Source organism: Abrus precatorius, unplaced genomic scaffold, assembly GCF_003935025.1.
Source record: "Abrus precatorius isolate BTA unplaced genomic scaffold, Abrus_2018 Scaffold5, whole genome shotgun sequence".
Classification (NCBI taxonomy): Eukaryota; Viridiplantae; Streptophyta; class Magnoliopsida; order Fabales; family Fabaceae; genus Abrus; species Abrus precatorius.
In genome coordinates, this window is record NW_020874395.1 from 15,780,833 (window position 1) to 15,799,158 (window position 18,326).

General features: G+C 31.3%; 3 protein-coding genes across 4 annotated transcripts; 2 read left to right on the plus strand and 1 right to left on the minus strand.

Annotated features, from left to right (window-relative positions):
• Nucleotides 1-302: 302 nt before the first annotated feature.
• On the minus strand, nucleotides 303-4,762 carry LOC113867432. Its single transcript, XM_027502755.1, has 6 exons — nucleotides 4,616-4,762; nucleotides 4,359-4,491; nucleotides 3,302-3,405; nucleotides 2,493-2,637; nucleotides 2,269-2,409; nucleotides 303-2,094 (listed from the first exon to the last, which is right to left on the minus strand). Exons 1-6 carry the CDS (start codon nucleotides 4,654-4,656, stop codon nucleotides 679-681), a joined length of 1,980 nt encoding a protein of 659 aa, XP_027358556.1. The 5' UTR covers nucleotides 4,657-4,762; the 3' UTR covers nucleotides 303-678.
• A 3,075-nt stretch (nucleotides 4,763-7,837) lies between these two features.
• Nucleotides 7,838-9,094, plus strand: LOC113866799. The gene has a single exon (XM_027501597.1). It carries the CDS (start codon nucleotides 7,838-7,840, stop codon nucleotides 9,092-9,094), a length of 1,257 nt encoding a protein of 418 aa, XP_027357398.1.
• Nucleotides 9,095-11,878: 2,784 nt separating this feature from the next.
• Nucleotides 11,879-17,932, plus strand: LOC113867198 (kinesin-like protein KIN-13B). 2 transcript variants are annotated; one of them, XM_027502324.1, is made up of 13 exons: nucleotides 11,879-12,240; nucleotides 12,284-12,454; nucleotides 12,711-12,890; nucleotides 13,011-13,112; nucleotides 14,320-14,397; nucleotides 14,488-14,569; nucleotides 14,870-15,029; nucleotides 15,106-15,408; nucleotides 15,572-15,790; nucleotides 15,869-16,086; nucleotides 16,282-16,364; nucleotides 16,454-16,519; nucleotides 16,601-16,961. In XM_027502324.1, exons 1-13 carry the CDS (start codon nucleotides 12,112-12,114, stop codon nucleotides 16,775-16,777), a joined length of 1,968 nt encoding a protein of 655 aa, XP_027358125.1. In that variant the 5' UTR covers nucleotides 11,879-12,111; the 3' UTR covers nucleotides 16,778-16,961. The 2 variants fall into 2 exon arrangements, with proteins under 2 accessions (XP_027358125.1, XP_027358124.1); XM_027502323.1 differs by having other exon boundaries at nucleotides 12,341-12,445; nucleotides 15,869-16,364; nucleotides 16,601-17,932.
• Nucleotides 17,933-18,326: the final 394 nt, after the last annotated feature.

An 18,326-nucleotide genomic window follows, 5' to 3' on the forward strand; every position in this document is an offset into this window, starting at 1 on the left:
CTCACTCAATCAGCACTCACTATCAGTATCTAATAAGCCGGCATTTGACAATTACACTTCTGATAATTTGATAGATACAACCTACCATATTATCTTTAAACAAGTTCTAACGAATTATTCCTCAAGTAGTCAGTAAATTATTATATGATAAGTAGAAAGTTTATTTTCAAACGTAAAAATTGGACCTCTACTTCCACCACACTTCTCATTCCAAGATCAATATCAACCTTTTTTTCAGTAAAATAAAAACCGCTGCCACAATAGTGACACTGCTAACTTCACTGAAATTCACGTTTGGAGCTGCAGTATTACCAGGTCGGGCAAGAACTTTGACACAATCCCATGTCTCAACTTCTTTTACTCAACTCAGAAAATAGGACCACCAATTTCTGCTGTTACAGAACACTTCTACAAGCATAAAAGGTATCTTGAATTAACTTTGCATACAAGTATAATCACCATTAGTAAAAATTGATGACAGCATAGCAATTGTCAACAACACAGGAACGGCCCTGGCTGATTAATAATACAGCTCTGGCATAGTCAACAAATGGAAATCAAAGCACCACCGCGCACTCTTCAACAATGCCAACGGCATTCGAGATTAAACCATGACGATCATAATCACTGCAATCATGCTGGTAAAGGAGCAGTATTTATTCACTGTACTTCCATCACTTATGTTCCTCTCAAGGCTGCAATCCTAGCAGCTAAATCATCATAGTCAGGTAACTTGGGATGTACATGCGGAGCTTCATTTGATCTATCTGGCTGAAATGAAGCAGCACGAGCAAATACTTTGTTAACTTTCACTGCTCCTGATTGTTCGTGAGGAAGTGAAACTGAACGTGGTGGATGAGCGAGCATCTCTGGTGTCTCATCAGGGCTATCTCTGCTTCCATTCTTCAGGGATTCCCTGGTTGAGTTATCTATTTGATGTGCACGGCGACTTTTAGACTTTCTTCTTTCCTTTTGAGGCACAGGAATGGATGGCTTTTTGCTATAATGGATCAGTAATCTATCTATAATCCTTTCCTCTTCATCATTTTTATGCCGCTCATCCTCAAACAGAATTTGCAGGCCACGTCTTGGTTCATCTCGTCTCCTGCTCCTTGATTTTCTCACTTCAGCATCTTCATTATTGGCATCATTGTGAGTATATCGTGATTTTGAATGCTTCCGCCTCACAGATTTTTGCTTTAATGCAGGGACTTCAGTAGCATCTTCCTGAATATAGTGTTTTTGTTCATGATCCTGTTTACTCGCTCTTGCATGTCTAATGGCCTGCAAATCCTGTTCAGAATCATCCAAACCTAATTGGATCCTGTCCATTGTAGAAGCAGCATCAGGCTTTTCATGTGCCATAGGATATTTAGGGATGCCATTACTGTCTCTATGTGAAGATGCTAAATTGTTTCCAGGCATGCTGTTCTTAAGTTTTGAATTTGGTTTTACATAAGGAGGTGGAATGGCATTACTGTAGAAAGGCTTTACCCTAGGAGTGTCATCCCTTTGAATTTTTCTCTCTGGGTTATCAACATCTGGTAGCCCACCATGATTAACACCAAATGGATCGTTTGCATCGTTCTTTGAACAGAATCCTGCATGGGCAGGCGACTTCCTTGCAGTGGCAGCATCCTGGCTTTCTTTAACACGTTTGGCATTCCCCCACCTGTCATGCAGATTGGAACCACCTTCAAATTGTTCTCCTCTTTTATCTTGGGAAGAAGATCCAATTGGGTTTGGCTTACTATCCTCCTTCCAATAGCTTCTATCACTCGTATTAGAAGTATGATTTTCTCTTCCAGGTAACGAATAACCATGCTTATCCCTTTTCACATTGACTTCATCATGACTGCTTAGTGGCTTGACTCCATTTTCAAGGATTGGGCGTTTAGATTTAGAAAGAAGATAATTTTCATCTTTTTTGGAAACAACAGCCTCCTTGCCCTTCTGCAATTTGTGCCCATCATTAGGATAGTCATGACTTCTCTCAAATGAAACCTCATACTTTACTGCTTTTGGTGTAGCATCCTTTCCTTGTAATGGTTTATCATAATCAGTTGCCTCATAAGACTTAAAAGGATTGGGGCCCTGCACAACCATATATATTTTGGGTACATATACTGACATAGATTAGTAAGTACAGCTTTACATACATTCTCAAAATGATTTCCCAAGCAGAAAACAAAAACAATGTGGAGGAAAGTAAGTTTGTAGCATAATAGGGAAAACTAATAAAAGATAAGAAAAGGGTGAAGGAAGCACCTGTGCAAATGCAGAGGATTTTGACATCCTCAGTTCAAAAGCTTTGGAATCCCACTTTATTGAGAACTCCAAAGCAATGTCCTGCATCAAGTGAACCTTCTTCTCCAATGTAGAAGACTTTGAATTCAAATTTGTAGCAAACTGATAATTAGCAATTTGAAGAGTCAGTTTAGAAGTCATAAAATATGTACAATTCTAATGAAACTAAAGAAATGAAGAGTGACCTCTTGATTGACATAACATTCAAGGGAATCTCCGTATCTCTCCTGAAATACTTGACGGAGGTCACGTAACTCTGGTAGATCAGAAAATCTTGCAGCAGCAAACATCAGAGATGAAATAGCCTCTCTGCACTCCTCAGGACATCCACTGTAAAAGACATGAGGAAAATTTTGAAATGTCCCCAGGAATTCAAGGATATTTAGACACTGCATGTGTCCAAAAATTGCATATCAGCATACCAAAAAGAGTTCAACATTCCTACTGCTCTACTCTTATTAAAAGAATACGGGGAAATAATGTAGTTTGGCCAACATTTATTATGTTTTGAAAACGAAACGAGGAAAGATAATTTAATGACAATATAAAAAGAAAGAAGACAACCAACTAGAGCACAGTCATTATCAAGCACTCGAACTACATTGTTTGTTTTGAACCAAAATGAATAAATCTCCAGACAGAACCTTAGAACATTCATTAGATTTTAATATTAATGCAACCGCTGCACAACAATGAGGATGATTATGTAAGAACACTTTTATATTTTTAGACATGCTGAAATAATCTTAAGGTTTATTTTCTTATAAATAAATAGTGAGTTGTAAACATTTCTATACATTTTGAGAAATATACAATGTTGGTCGATTGTTTCTATTAGACAACCACCAAAAAAGAAGTGATTACAAGTTATACAAGGCACATTAAGCCTAGTAGATTGCCTTTATCAGTTATCAGCATGATTCAAATGAAAAAATTAATGCCAAAAAAAAATGACATAAAATCTAAAGCATAAATCATTAAAATATATTCATACCTCAGTTTCTGCAGCACTGAGAGGTGCCTCAACACAAACTCACAGCATTGTTCAACAAAATCATAACAAGACGATAAAGTCAACTCAATAGAGAGTCCTTCAGCCTGAATAACCACCCCACAAGCAGGATAAAACAAATTATGTTCCAAATATAATCAAGAGCACAATTCTAACTCTTCAAAGTCATAAAGTCCCCTTTCAGTTAAGCAACAATTAAATACAAGATAGGAATTAATCATTCTGAATTTCTGATACTTAAAAACAACAAATTTATATGTATATAATTTTTAATCTTTTTAGATAAAAATGTATGACCAATTTTCTTTTATTAATTTAATTATCAACTCCTATATATTAAATTTAAGGCTTCATTCTTGATTATTGAGAATAAGGATTTCTCTCAACATACTCTCATTCTTAATATTCCACTTGGCTTTTCTATATAATGTATCTGGTCCGGTATAAGTCAATTTTACTTTCCTATCAAATATTATTGCTTAAATTTAGTCAATCCTATTTTATCTCGTTGTCGACATCAAAACTTTCGAAATTTATAGGTATAAATTTGCATTTCATAAATATAAATTTTGACACATCATCTCAAATTAATAATTGATTCACATATTTTACTCTTCAATTTTAAAATACTGTCTCCTTAATGTATTCTTATACAATAAAATAAAAATCCCCATTCATGACAATGACTTTATCTCCTATTAACTATTATACTGTTCTTTATTCTTGCTTAATTATTTTACAACAATGACATTTTTCTTTATTCTTTTTTTTTACACACATATATAATATATATAAATATACTAAAATTGAAAAACATGTAAAATTGATAGGACATGTTAATGTTTTATTATTAAATTTTGGCCCTCTCTCATTTGTTTTCTGGATCTGCCGGTAACCTTTGATTAGTAGTAGAATCAAGCAAGAGCGAAACTCGCATGTTATTTAGACAAAGAGATTTAAAAGTAGTGCAATGCAATGATTTCAGATATCAATCCAGTGTTGCGCCAAACTAAAAGAAGAAGGAAAAAAGGGCAATTACTCTTCCATAAGCATTGACATCCAAACCATTCGCTAACAGATCAGCGATGTCTTTCTTGAGAAACTTCTCCGTCGCCTTCCTCTTCCTCCTTATCACCTCGATCCGATTCTTCGTCAATTTAATCAACGATTTGCTAAACAGAAACAGAACAACAATTATGATAACTACATTCTCAAACTACGAAAGTTTCTTCATCAGAAACCAAATCATGCAATAACTATCAAAAGCAAAGAAGCAGAGAAATCGCGTCGCCGAACCATTTTGCGGCGAATCCTCGACCGAGAAAGCCGTCCAACATGCTGGAAGATCTGTGGCGATGCCGAACTCGGTGGCTCAACTCAGTGAGCGATTTGACTCGGAAGCTGAGAATGTGAGATTCGCCACCGCACAGAGCAATAGCACAGAGCTCTATGCAGTGGAAAACGAAGAGGAAGAAAGAAGTGAGAAAGAAGAAGAAAAAAAGAGGAAAAAGAGCTGTTTTTTAAGGCTATTTAATTACGATAATGACCTTTGGCATTTGCCTTTTGTGGATGGATGATGTTAACTTTACCGTGGAAAATGAGCTGGGATGAGTCAGAGTGATTTTGACCGTTCGATTTGTTTACTTTTAAGGTGTAGGAAGCATGAAGAACGGTGAGGATGAGAATATTCGTGTTGTGGTGAACTGGACAGCATTAACGGTTCAGGAAGGTTATTGGTTCGGACCAAACGCATTAGGGGTTTGGCGGACTTGTCTTCGATATGGATGCGGTAGGTTCTGACCGCTGTTTTAACATGAACACAGACATTGCGCGAGAATTAAAAAAATATATCGGAAATTATAATAGATATGTAATTATATTTTTTAATAATTGTTTAATTATTTAATTGAAAATTTTTATTTTTTAATATAGATAATAACATACATAATAAATATTTATTTAAAATTATAAGATCTAATATATTTCGAATATTAAATATTATAATTTGAATCATTCTCATGAAAAAGGTAAAATAAGTAAAAACTCTGTAAATATTTATAAAATAGATGTTGTTACTAAGCTTCAGAAGGACTTTGATATTTTTTTTTCAATTTACACAAAAAATTGCATTGTTTAAATATTTTATTCTTGTTTAAATTTTTCGTACATACAAATATAAAGGAATAAATTTATTTACTGTAATTAATAATCATTCTTATGCATACTTGGAAAAATTATATTTTTTAAATTTATTATAATTATACTTTTAAAAAATATATATAATTAATATATATTAAAAAAGTTGTAATATTTTATCTTAAGAATGTAACACACAGAATCTAACAAAGAATAACAAAAGGTTTTACATTCTTCAAACGCATTAACATAGATTTTAATTGAAATAAAAATTTAGTTTAATTTTAATTTTGATATAACGCGTCGAAATTTTCTGAATATTCCTCATACAAAGGTGACTTCGAGTGGTCAAAAGTCTTTCAATAACAAAGAAGTTAAACAACAAATAGTATCAAATCTTAAAAAAGAAGATGAAAATAACATATAGAGTGCACAAAAAGATTATTTAGGAATATGAAATAGGAAATGTTACAAAAAAAAGTCAAATGGAAATAAACTTTGATTTTCTTAAGTTGGAAATTGAAAATAAGAGTTTGTTGGCATCTTCTTTGTGACAACTGACAACTATATTATTTGCATTTTGTTGCTAAAAAAAAAAAAAGAGTATATTATTTATTTTTTCTATCAATAATCGTACTAATTTTGGATTTAGAAATCAGAAAAAATATTTTGTTATTTATATATGCTTCGATCAAGCATGTATGACCTGCGTTACCTTTTCCATATTTGTGCGTTGCAACCACTGTACTTATTTAGCACAGAAATATTGACCAAAATTTCCTTTTTTTTTGTTTGTAATTATAGTATTTATAGCATTGATTATATAAGATATTATTTCTTATATAAAATTAGAATATTCACTGGTTTCCTTTTGGTGTATATGATATTTTGGGATCTCAATACTTAATATTTGTAAGATTTAACTTTTATATGACTAATTTTTATTATCAAAATTATTTATTCTATATTTTTATAATAAAAATTATCAAATAATTTTAATAAAAAATCACATATTAAAAATATTACCCTCACTTGTTAATTTTACTATTTTTATGATTTAATGAATAGTAAATAACTTAACAATGTGGTAAAAAAAAACTAAGGCTATAAAGAAAAAAGAAGTATTGAATTTTAGAACAGATAACATATAAAGAAACAATTATCTTTTAAAATTCAATTCACGAATTCTTAAGTGATAAAACTATAATTTTAGGAATATATTTTAGAATTTCCTGATAAATACAATAAAATACAAACTGATAAGATATAAGAATCGACTATTATATATATAAAAAATAAAATAAAATAAAATAAAATAAAATAAATTTTAATTTTGTTATATATTTGATATATATTAAAATAGTGTAACTAACATTTGAGATAAATACAAAATAATATTATTATATTATATTATACTTAAATAATAAAATCACTGTTTTTATTAAAATTAATATAATTATTTTATTATAAATTATTTTAATTAAAAATATACATAAAAACTTAACACGAATTTTATATAGTTTCATACTAAATATAAAAGTATTGTCATTTTTAATATAAAATAACTGAATTAAATATTATAAACTTGTGATTATAATTTATTTTTAAGATTAAATATTATATTTTTCATAAAAAATTAAGATTTTGAGAGTTATTATAATTTTTTTTGATAAAAATAAAAATAAATAATAATCATCTATTTAAAAGTTTGATACTTATATTTTATTTTTAACATGAAATTAACAAATTTTCTATATCTTTCTGTCATATTATATATTTTATCATCTTGTTGTTTTTTATACATATTTTTTTAAGTTTATTATTAGAGATTTTTTATATATACAAAAAAATAAATCAAATTTAAAATTATTTAAATGATATTAAACTACTTATTATTGTTCGATTAGTTCTCTTTACTTATTTTTCTAATCTATTGAAAAAAATGTATAAATTTATTATTCAAAAAATATTTGTCAAATATATAAATATCATTTTATCTAATTGATATCCATCTAAATCTTTCTTTTAAAAACAAGAAATATTAATCAAGAACAGACAAGTAAAGCATCAGCACCACTATTTATCACAGAACAAGAAAAACTTCTAATTTGCCGAGCACAACAATACTAACATATGTATTGAGATAAATATTCATGTTATAGTCCTATGTATCAACTGAACCCTCCGCTAAGTATGGAACTGAAATAAGGCTCGTAAAAAATACCATTCCGAATTTTGCTCAATATCACAACAATATAATAACAGTCCCCAGTAAAAGCGGCGCTTCAATTGACAATATAATTTGAAAATTCATTCTTTTTAATCAGCAAATAATGTGTACACACTACTAGTTAATATTGATCTCAGCACAATAAGATCGCGATGGCAGAGAAAAAAGGAAAGAATATTTGGTTAGAACTTCAACAGGAAGTTCTGGAACTTATTTTACAGAAGTTAGTCCTTAAAGATTACCTCAATTGCGGACAAGTATGTAGATATTGGCGAAATGTTGTTGTTGATGCTCTTGCAATCAAGGGAAGATGCCCTCCTGCACCTCAATTTCCATTTTTGTTAGTGCTCCCTTCTCCTGATCGCACCATTGCTGAACTTTCAACACTTCTGGAGCTCTCTCAAGACACCCTTTACACCATCTCTACTGACTCTGGGGAGGGAAGCTTCGACGATGTTGGGTCAGTGGAAGGATGGTTGGTGTTTCGAAAATCTATACATAATTCAAGTGGCAGTCGAAGTTGTTGTTTACATACGTTCTTTAATCCGGTGTCCGGTGAAAAACATAACCTTCCACCGTTGTTTCCACGTATGAAGATTGACAGCAGCGTTAGAACAGAAACAAAGTTCTATTCCACACCAAGTTCTCCAAAGTTTGTTACAGTAATTTCATTTGTGGCTTGTATTGGAAGTGAATTGAAGCAGCGATTAGAATTTTGCAAATTAAATGACAAGTCGTGGACTAGCATTAATACACTTGAGTCTCGATCGATAATTATTCATGATTTTGTGATTATTGGTGGTTGCAAAATATATGGTATTGTTGAGGGTGTATTTGATTTTGTGATTGTTTTTTATCTTAGAGATGCTACTGCTATTACTTGTGAAAGGTTAGTTTTGTTAGATCCAAAACCAGATCCAATGGTTTCACATGAAGGGTTCAGGGTGAGGGATGTGCTTCGTTTTATTACTGACTGTTTTAGCATGATGGTAACAGACCCTACACGTGAAGAAGAGGTGTTGTTAGTTCTTCATCTTCACGACAAAGTTTTCAACGGGGAACGAAAGTCCTTTGGTTCGACTAAAGGGTTTCGTGTCTTTAAGTTGGACATTAGTGAGTGTAGATGGATGGAGATAGATAATTTGGATGGTCGTTTCTTAGTATTGGATTGCAAAGGTATTCGAGTTATGTCTACTACGGTCCTTGATTGTCCAGAGAATTTCACTGGAGGCAATTGTGGCAATTGTGTCTTTTTCTGTCTGACAAACAATAACAGGCTTGATCCTTACGTGAAGCGGGGTCTTGGAGTCTTCTCTTTAACGGATAAGAGAATTAGGAATTTACCTCTCCATCCTTTTTTAAAAGTAGTCTCGGGTACATGTTCTTGGTTCACACCAAGTCTTTGGTAGATAGACAAGGTTGATTGTTACTTCCAACATAATATATCGTGTTTTTTTTTTTCAATTTATTTTTTGCTAGCATTGATCTCACGGTACTTCATTCGTTTCTTAGAAAATAAAGTGTATGTAAGGAACGATTGTTAATTAGCAGTGTTCCAAACATGGAATGATTATAAATTTTTTATCATATTTTATGAACCAACAACTTTGTTTTTTTTAATTAGATTATAAAAATTTGATACTCATTATAATTATTTTTAACATGAAATTAACAGATTCTTTCTAATTCATTAAAAATATACAAATTTATTATTCAAATAACATTAGTCAAATATATAAATTTTATTTTATCTAATTGATATTCATTTAAACCTTTCTCTTAAAAATAAAAAATTTTATTAACAAAGAATAGAAAAATAGATCACTACACACATAAGCATCATCCCTATTTTCATTTCTTATTACAAGAAAAAGAAAAACAACTTTAAAATAGAATATAACAACTTATATGAGAGACCGTGAGTGAAGAGTCACCACTGAAATTTAAGATGATTTTTAAAATTAAAAATTTAAATGATAGTTATCTTAAATTAATTGTGTAAATTTATATTAATTTTAAAAATAGTTATTTATTAAAACTATTAATTGATATTATAATAAAAAAAATATATTTTTAAAAAATTATAGAATTTTGAGAATAAATTTAGGATGAAAAATTATGTCATAACAAATTTATAATAAGTAATGTCTAGATTAACATAAGTACACATGATCTTCGTAATAATATAATATAAAAGTAGAAAATTTATATATTAGCATTATAAATTGTTATATAAAAATTATATATATATTTTAATTAATAGGTTAATTTTTTATATATATATTTATATATATATATATATATCATAATATATAAAAATAAAAAAATTACATGTTAACATTATAAATTATATAAGAATTATATTTTTTTGTTTAACTTATTTTAATTTTTATTCTTAATTAATGGCATAAATGCATATGTGTTTTAATAATTGTGTTTTATTTACTTGTATTTTTTTTTTAAGAAAGAAAATTCACATGGTATGAAACCCAAGATTATAGGTGTACATAAGACTCCTTTATTATTATAGTGTTTAAAGGTAGAAAAAATATACAATAGTACTGTAAATTGCTGCATGAGATTCTATTTTAGCTAAATTCATTAATAAGTTAATTTTAATTCTTAATTAATTGTATGAATGTATATTTTAATTTTTAATTAATTATATTTTATGTACTAAACAAATATAAAAAGAATTTCACATTGCATGGAAATGTAAATACACATAAATCTCTGGTATGATAGCATTTAAAGACAAGGAAACTACGCATTGACACCACTCATTAGTGCATGAAAAGTTATTTTATTCATTTAACAATAGAAAATGTTAAAATTAAAATTAAAATAATACATAAAACATAAATAAACATGTCATATAAAGTGAAAATTGTTAAATAATAATAATAATAATAATAATAATAATAATAAATTATGGTGATATTATTTCATGTGAATCTAACTGTTTTTATTTTATTCTATCATTATTATTATTAAACTACACTTTTTGTTTGTATTATTAAGTTAAATGAAAACTAGTACCTAAGTAATATAAACTAATTTAAATTTATTAATCATATAATATATTAAATGAGAAAGAAAAGAGAACCTTTTTGTAAATAATAAAATATTATACAACTAAATGACGTGTCATGTCACTTAAAAATTGATAACAAATTAACTCATAATTTCTTAATTTTATATAAAAAAGCTATAAATTATTAATTATGCTAAATCATTTTGGTAATTTTTTAAAAAATTAACCTAAATATGAGATATAGGTTAAACCAAAAGTCGCGAATAATAATTTTTAAAAATTTTAAATTATTTTAAAAATCGATGGTGATGAGTTTTGATTTTCTTAATTTTTAATATATTTTTTTAAAAATTGTGAGGAGCAAAATTTGAACTTTATATTTTTACAATTTTTCAAAAAGCACCATATTTTAGTATATATATATTTAAAAAACCATGTATAATCATTCTTATTTTTATCTAATAAACCGCTGAAGGCCAAGCTGTCGCAACGACGTGAAGGCCATAACCGCCCAGCGCCTTTGAGGCTTTGACGATTAATCAATCCATCAGCCAATAGATATATTTATAAGAGTTTATTAATAATTTATAAAAAACAATTTATCATTTTTATAATTATTTTTAATTTATTTTATAGAATATGCTGTAATTTTGAAAAATATGAAATAAAAATTTAAATGAATTATGTATCTAAACACTTTTTAATATATCTAAGAATTTAGGAGAGGGAATGTTATTTTTTATTTTCAATTTAATATTTTAAAATAAACAGTAAAATGATAATTATTATAAATATAATATTTATAATTTCATTTACGTGTATTAATTCCAATTTACTTATATAATATTTATAATTATTAATTTTAAAATAAAATGCTTATCTTTATTTTTCTATAAAAGTCAATTCTTATGGGAAAAAATTCACTTTCGAAACAGGATAAAATATTTATGGTATAAAGGTGAAAAGACCAACGCGTATACATCATCCGCAGCACATCGCGTGACCATATATTCAAATTATTAGGTAGGGTAAATCCGAGAAACGCAAAGCCGCGGAACCCTGATTCACTTCTTTTTTTCGAAAAACTTACCTGAACCCCGGGCACGCGCTCCTCCAATTGCAGTGTGGCACACGCGCTTCTTCCCTGTTTCACCCCTCGTTGAAAGAGCGCTTTTCCTTTTCGAGTTTCAAACTCTTCTTTTCTTTCACTTTCTCTCCTTCTCCCAGCACCGTTTGTTTGTTTCCCGAGAAAATTTTTGAAAGAGAAGAACGAGTGAGAAGAGATAATAAGCGTTCAGCTCTGTTTAGATTCTTCAGTTTCTGACTCCATTTCGTCTCGTGCGTGTGCATACTCGTGTTGGAACCAAAAATCCATTGCGAATTTCGAAGTGGATGAGTGTGATTGGAAAATCGATGCCGCGATCAAATTCGGCCGTGCACCACCACCGTCAGAGCTCCGATAACTTCATCCTCGACTCAACCTCTCACGGAAGATGGTTTCATTCCTCTGCTTTCGCACATGTGAGGTTTTCGTTTCTTCGATCGTTTTTTATTTATGTGGAAGTTGGATACAAAACGAGCTAAATTTCGATTTGTGTTCGGAACGAATCGTTTTATGCAGGAGTTTGGAACTCGATCTTCGAGCTTGAGGAGAAACGACGACGATCGTGTGTTGAGCAGTGGCTTGCTTGACTTGCATTCCTTCGATACCGAGCTTTTACCCGAGGTTTGGTGTGTGTTTAGATTATCTTATTATGTGTAAGCTTTTAGTTGAATAGTGAAAAATACTGTGAAGGCTAAGCAGAATACCTAAAATGTTTAAATTTCGTTTGGTTTAAAGTAGCCGAGTGTTTTGGATAAGCATGGCGTTAGTGTTTATTTGTTTCCTAATTACTTAAGTGAATTGAGCTTGATAATTGGTAGTTAACTAGATTTTTGGTGTTCAGCGTGAACATACAAGTGACTGGGAATTTTAATTTTGCTCTCAATAGATGTATGATGTTCAAAATGAATATTTATCGAGTCGAGGACAAAGTTTTGATGAGTCTGACTCGATTCTCACCGGCAACAAATTCGCACAAAGGTCTCGGGGCTTGCCTGAGAGTCATCTTCTTAGAAGTGTCACAACTGATAAAGAGAGAGCAAACAATGTTGCCAAGATCAAAGTCGTGGTATGCTTCTTGCCTTGTTTTTCCTTTTTATGCTGCATGAGTTTCTTTTCCTTTATAATTAAGTGCCTTTATTTTGTTTAATAATTGCATTTTGGCTGATTGTTCTGCTATCTGCTGCAGGTTCGGAAGAGACCACTAAATAAGAAGGAAATAGCAAAGAAAGAGGAAGACATTATTACCATAGATTCAAATTATCTTACAGCGCACGAAAGAAAACTCAAGGTGAGTAAGTAATGGGCTGCCTTGAAAATCTACATTTTCATGATGTAAGATCATGATTGAATTTGTTCTCAAATATATATTATGAAGTTCAATAAAAACTATTCCATGCTGCTTATGCAGCAGCTAGCATGCAATTTTTTGACATACAAAGTACATTTCAGTTTTCACAAGCCATTCTGGAGTCAACAACGTGATGACAAAAAACCATGCAGCTTTTGTTTCTAATACTTAACTTCAAACTTCCACATATGTAACATCTTATGCGTTGTACATCTGCGAAAGATTTTTTACAACATAAATTGTATTTTAAAGATATTATGCCTAACAGAATTTGCTGAACATAAACAATATAACCAAGCGTACTTACCATCATGCCAAAAACCTACTGTTAATAGACACAACTCTTGACACATAATACTCTGCATCCAATGCCTATTAAGCTATTGGGTATGGGTGACCCAGTTGAATTTGATTCACAAACCCAACACGAACTCTCACAACCCTTTGGGCATATCATCCCTCCCTCTTAGAGAAGATTCCCCCATGATTCTTAAGATAATTGGAATATGTTGAACTTGGGATTCAAACCCACGCTATCTTTGATATTAAATGATATGACCAAGAGTATTTACAAATATGCCCAAAGCCAAAGTTTTTAGCAGATGGAACTCTTGAAATATAATGTCCTACATTAGAAACAGGTCATTCCTTATTTAAGCTATTTAAGAGACATGGGCCACGGACTACCAAGTTGAACTTTACTCATAGAATCTACATGCTTCTTTGCAACTCTCCAGGAATATCATGTGAAATTTTTCACCAGATATTGCTGGTGATCATGGCAAATATAAATGAAGATTTTGCTCATTTATTTATTGCATCCAATTCCAAAATAATTAGCTAGTTCTTAAAAGTTAAAGGTAAGGGAAAAATAAATGTTAAAAAAATCATAATAAATTGACTTAAACATGAACAACCTTACTTGTTTTCAATAATTTCAAAATTTCTCTTTCTAATTCTGTGATCTGTGTCTAAAATATTCAAATTGGAATAGACCTTACAATTACTGTCAAAGACCATCACTAACTAAGGTCAACAATTTTCTAATTAATGTCGATACATTTTACAGTTGAAAATTCCACTAAACTCGTTTGGATATAGTACCTTTTTTTTTCTGATTTATATCTTCACTTCACCTGTGTTGTAGGTTGATTTAACAGAATATGTTGAGAAACATGAGTTTGTTTTTGATGCTGTACTGAATGAAGACGTTTCAAATGATGAAGTGAGTATTTAACTAGCTGTGGCTCTTCTCACCATGTTGACTACTTATTCAATGGTTTCACTAGATTAATTACATTTTCTTTTTCTCTAGGTGTATGCTGAGACTGTGGAGCCAATTGTTCCACTGATTTTCCAACGAACAAAAGCAACTTGCTTTGCATATGGTCAAACTGGTAATATTTTGTTTCTACTTATGCATGTGATGTAAATATTGTTTTGGCTGCATAGTGGATTGAATTTTATATTACATATACCACTTATAAAATTAACTGGATCAATAATTGAGTGTGCCTGCATTTTTCTTCTGTTCAGTATTTTTATTTTCAAATTTCTTCTCTGAACTCTATAAGCTCTCTCTATCTATGGCTTAAGTTTAGCACTCATATTTCCTTCTGCACCTCATATTCTATTAACCTTGATTTTCTCTTATCTCTGAATTCTTTTTGTTGATATGAAATTGCTTTATTGTCTAGGGAGTGGGAAAACATATACTATGCAACCATTGCCTCTCAAAGCATCCCACGATATCTTACGATTAATGCAGCACACATACAGAAATCAAGGTTTCCAATTATTTGTTAGTTTCTTTGAAATATACGGGGGGAAACTTTTTGATCTCCTCAATGATCGAAAGTAAGTCATATCAACTTGTGAGCTGGAAAAAGCATCATTTTAGGGTTATATGCATAATTGGTTTATGATTTGGCAGAAAACTTTGCATGAGGGAGGATGGGAAACAGCAGGTTTGCATTGTTGGCTTGCAAGAATATAGAGTGTCTAAAGTTGAGACAATCAAGGATTTTATTGAGAAAGGAAATAGCACAAGAAGTACTGGGACAACTGGTGCAAATGAGGAATCCTCTCGATCACATGCTATACTTCAGCTCTGTATCAAAAGATCAGCTGATGGGACTGAATCAAAGCCTGCTCGAATAGTGGGCAAACTCTCTTTTATAGATCTTGCTGGAAGTGAACGTGGTGCAGATACTACTGATAATGATAAGCAGACTAGGTGGAGTTTGATTTTTTCAAATTTAATAATTCTTGAATCATTATCTTTTCTAATCATATTTTGTTAGCTGGTGTTTCATTTGAGTAACTGAATCACTTACCAAATCCAGGTGTGTTTGATTGCCTATTTGGTCTAATTAACTTAATTTTATTTTTTATTTCAGGATTGAGGGAGCTGAAATTAATAAAAGCTTACTTGCTCTGAAAGAATGCATTAGAGCTCTAGACAATGACCAAGGGCATATCCCTTTCAGAGGAAGTAAATTGACTGAAGTTCTGCGAGACTCTTTTGTTGGTGATTCACGCACTGTAATGGTATCATGTATTTCACCAAGCTCAGGTTCTTGTGAGCACACACTTAACACATTAAGATATGCCGACAGGTATGTAGTTTGAAATTTTCTGGTAAGGAAATGATTGATCTCATATAATAAATATTCTAATTGACAACCACATTTCAGAGTAAAGAGCCTGTCAAAAGGGAACAGCTCCAGAAGGGATCCCCTTTCTTCTTCAAACCTTAGAGACTCAACTGTATTGCCTGGATCTTCAGTTTTATCTCATGATGATGCCTTTGAAGATGAAATAGCATTTGTTTCCAGCGAGAGAAATCGATTTGGTTGGCCCAAACAGCTTGAAAGAGAGCCCTCCCCTCCAAATAATGTGGATAGGGTTCCAAGTGGTAGGATGGGGGGAAATGTGGCACCATCTGCGTATTCTAATCCTCCAAAGGTTCAAAGAGGTAGTCAAAATGACAGAGCTGCAAATGAATTTGATTATCTAGGACCAACATATGAACAGCACAGAACAAGAAAAATAAGTAAGAGAGTGGATAACAACCAATTATATGCCTTGGAGGACGAGAGGAAGGTAGAACCTCATGTTAAACATGTGGATGTATCGCTTTTTGAGGCTAATCATTCTGACCCTGATGATGATTTAAATGCCCTCTTGAAGGTATATTCTACTTATGCCATGATGATAAAAATGCTTGTGAGTTGTGACTATTAAAGTACTGAAGGACACCTGCTTTGCTTGGTAATTAGGAAGAGGAAGATCTTGTAACTGCTCACCGGAGACAAGTTGAGGAAACAATAGATATTGTTAGGGAGGTCAGCATAAATCTCTTGTACCTTTCTTTGATAATTTGCTTAACATGGTATGTTCTTTAATGTTGTGAATTTCTTATGCAGGAGATGAATTTACTTGTTGAAGCTGACCAACCAGGAAATCAGTTAGATGATTATATTGCCAAATTGAATACCATTTTATCACAAAAGGCTGCAGGGATCTTTCAATTGCAGACGCAGTTGGCTCAATTTCAAAAACGTTTAAATGAGTATAATGTCTTTGTATCTTCTGGTAATTGAAAGTGCTAATGCGAAAATGAAATGATTGCTGTGTTGTGAGTGAGGCAATGTTCGTGCTCTACAGATATTGCTTCTAAGAAAGATTTCATTGCCGTGGATTGTTTCTCAGTTGTAAAGAATGTTGACAAGATTATGGTGGTTGTTGGAGTGCAGACATATTCAAACGAGTTACTATTGTGACTTGATATACAGATGTATGTCACATGTTTATTTGGCATACTGTGAGTTGCCTGTGTTGAGTACAATAGTCAAATTACCCTGTTGGGGGTTGCTTGTATTTTGCAACCGGAAATCTTTATCTGTAATTTTTCATTTGTTGTACCGCATCCTTTGATTATGGCATGGTTGTCGTGTCCTATTGTCTTGTATCATTGATTAAGAGTGTTCCCATTTCTTTTCCTCCCGTTTATGAGAAGTAGTTGCGGGTGATGAGAAGGATTAATCGCTGGATATGAAGAATGGTCACTGGAATCCCATCAAAATGCCCTAATCATTGTCTATGTGCTTCAGTAGATGTTCAGAAGTGCATGATAGAAATCCCCTATAGTCACAATCTGCGAGTTGTACCTTTCTTGGTGGCTTCAAAAATATTTCCTGGCACATGCAGATAACATCAACTGGTTGGGCCCCCCTGTAATACTGATAATTTCCTACGTACCTTGCAAAATTCCAATTGAATTCCTTATTGTCGTTCTATACACTTGTCCTCTGCTTCATCACCATTTTCTTGCCTGTGCCTTTCAAATCACGACATAAACACAGGTCGTTTGACGTTGTCAATGTGTCAATAATTATAACACATTTTATCATGATAGCTGCACAGGTCCAATGGGGGGTGCTCGCTGTCCAACATGTTTTCGTCTGTTGTACCTAAAGCTTGGTGATGTGTGTGATGTGTCATTCTTTTGGTACTATTCTCATACCTAAATATAAAGCGGCACCCGAAATTCTGGTCGAGCTTTGATCATGAGAGTCTTGAGCCACGTGTTGTATGCAAGGGACACGCTGATCCAAAGTTTTTATTTCCTGCCCAATGAAATTTATTTTTATGCTCAAAGTTAGCAACATGCTAATATACTCTATCTTGTATTTTTTACAAGGCACAGTTTGTAAGAATTGGATGATTTTTATGATAAGGTATTTTATGACTTTTACGAAATATTTATTTTTGGTTCTTGTTAAGAGTAGTAGGTAAAAACTTAATAAATACAAAAATTTTGGTAAGAATACATTTATAGTATTATAATTTTTTTTTAGTTTAGAAGTATTTGAAGGATATTACTAGCAAGGATAGGAGCAATTTTTTAATATTAAAATGTTAGTATTTGGATTGTTTAATAATATTAAATAGAAATAAAATTGATATATTTTAATTTTAAAAAAATAATTAACTTTAATCATTTTATTACTGTGTATTTTTTTATATATGAAAAATTTAAGTGTGTGAATTTTATTTGGTGTCATTCGATTATTCAGCCTACTTTTTAATAACACTTGTGCTAACTTTACCCTTTAATATTGAGTTTAAGCATTTATGTATAATAATTTT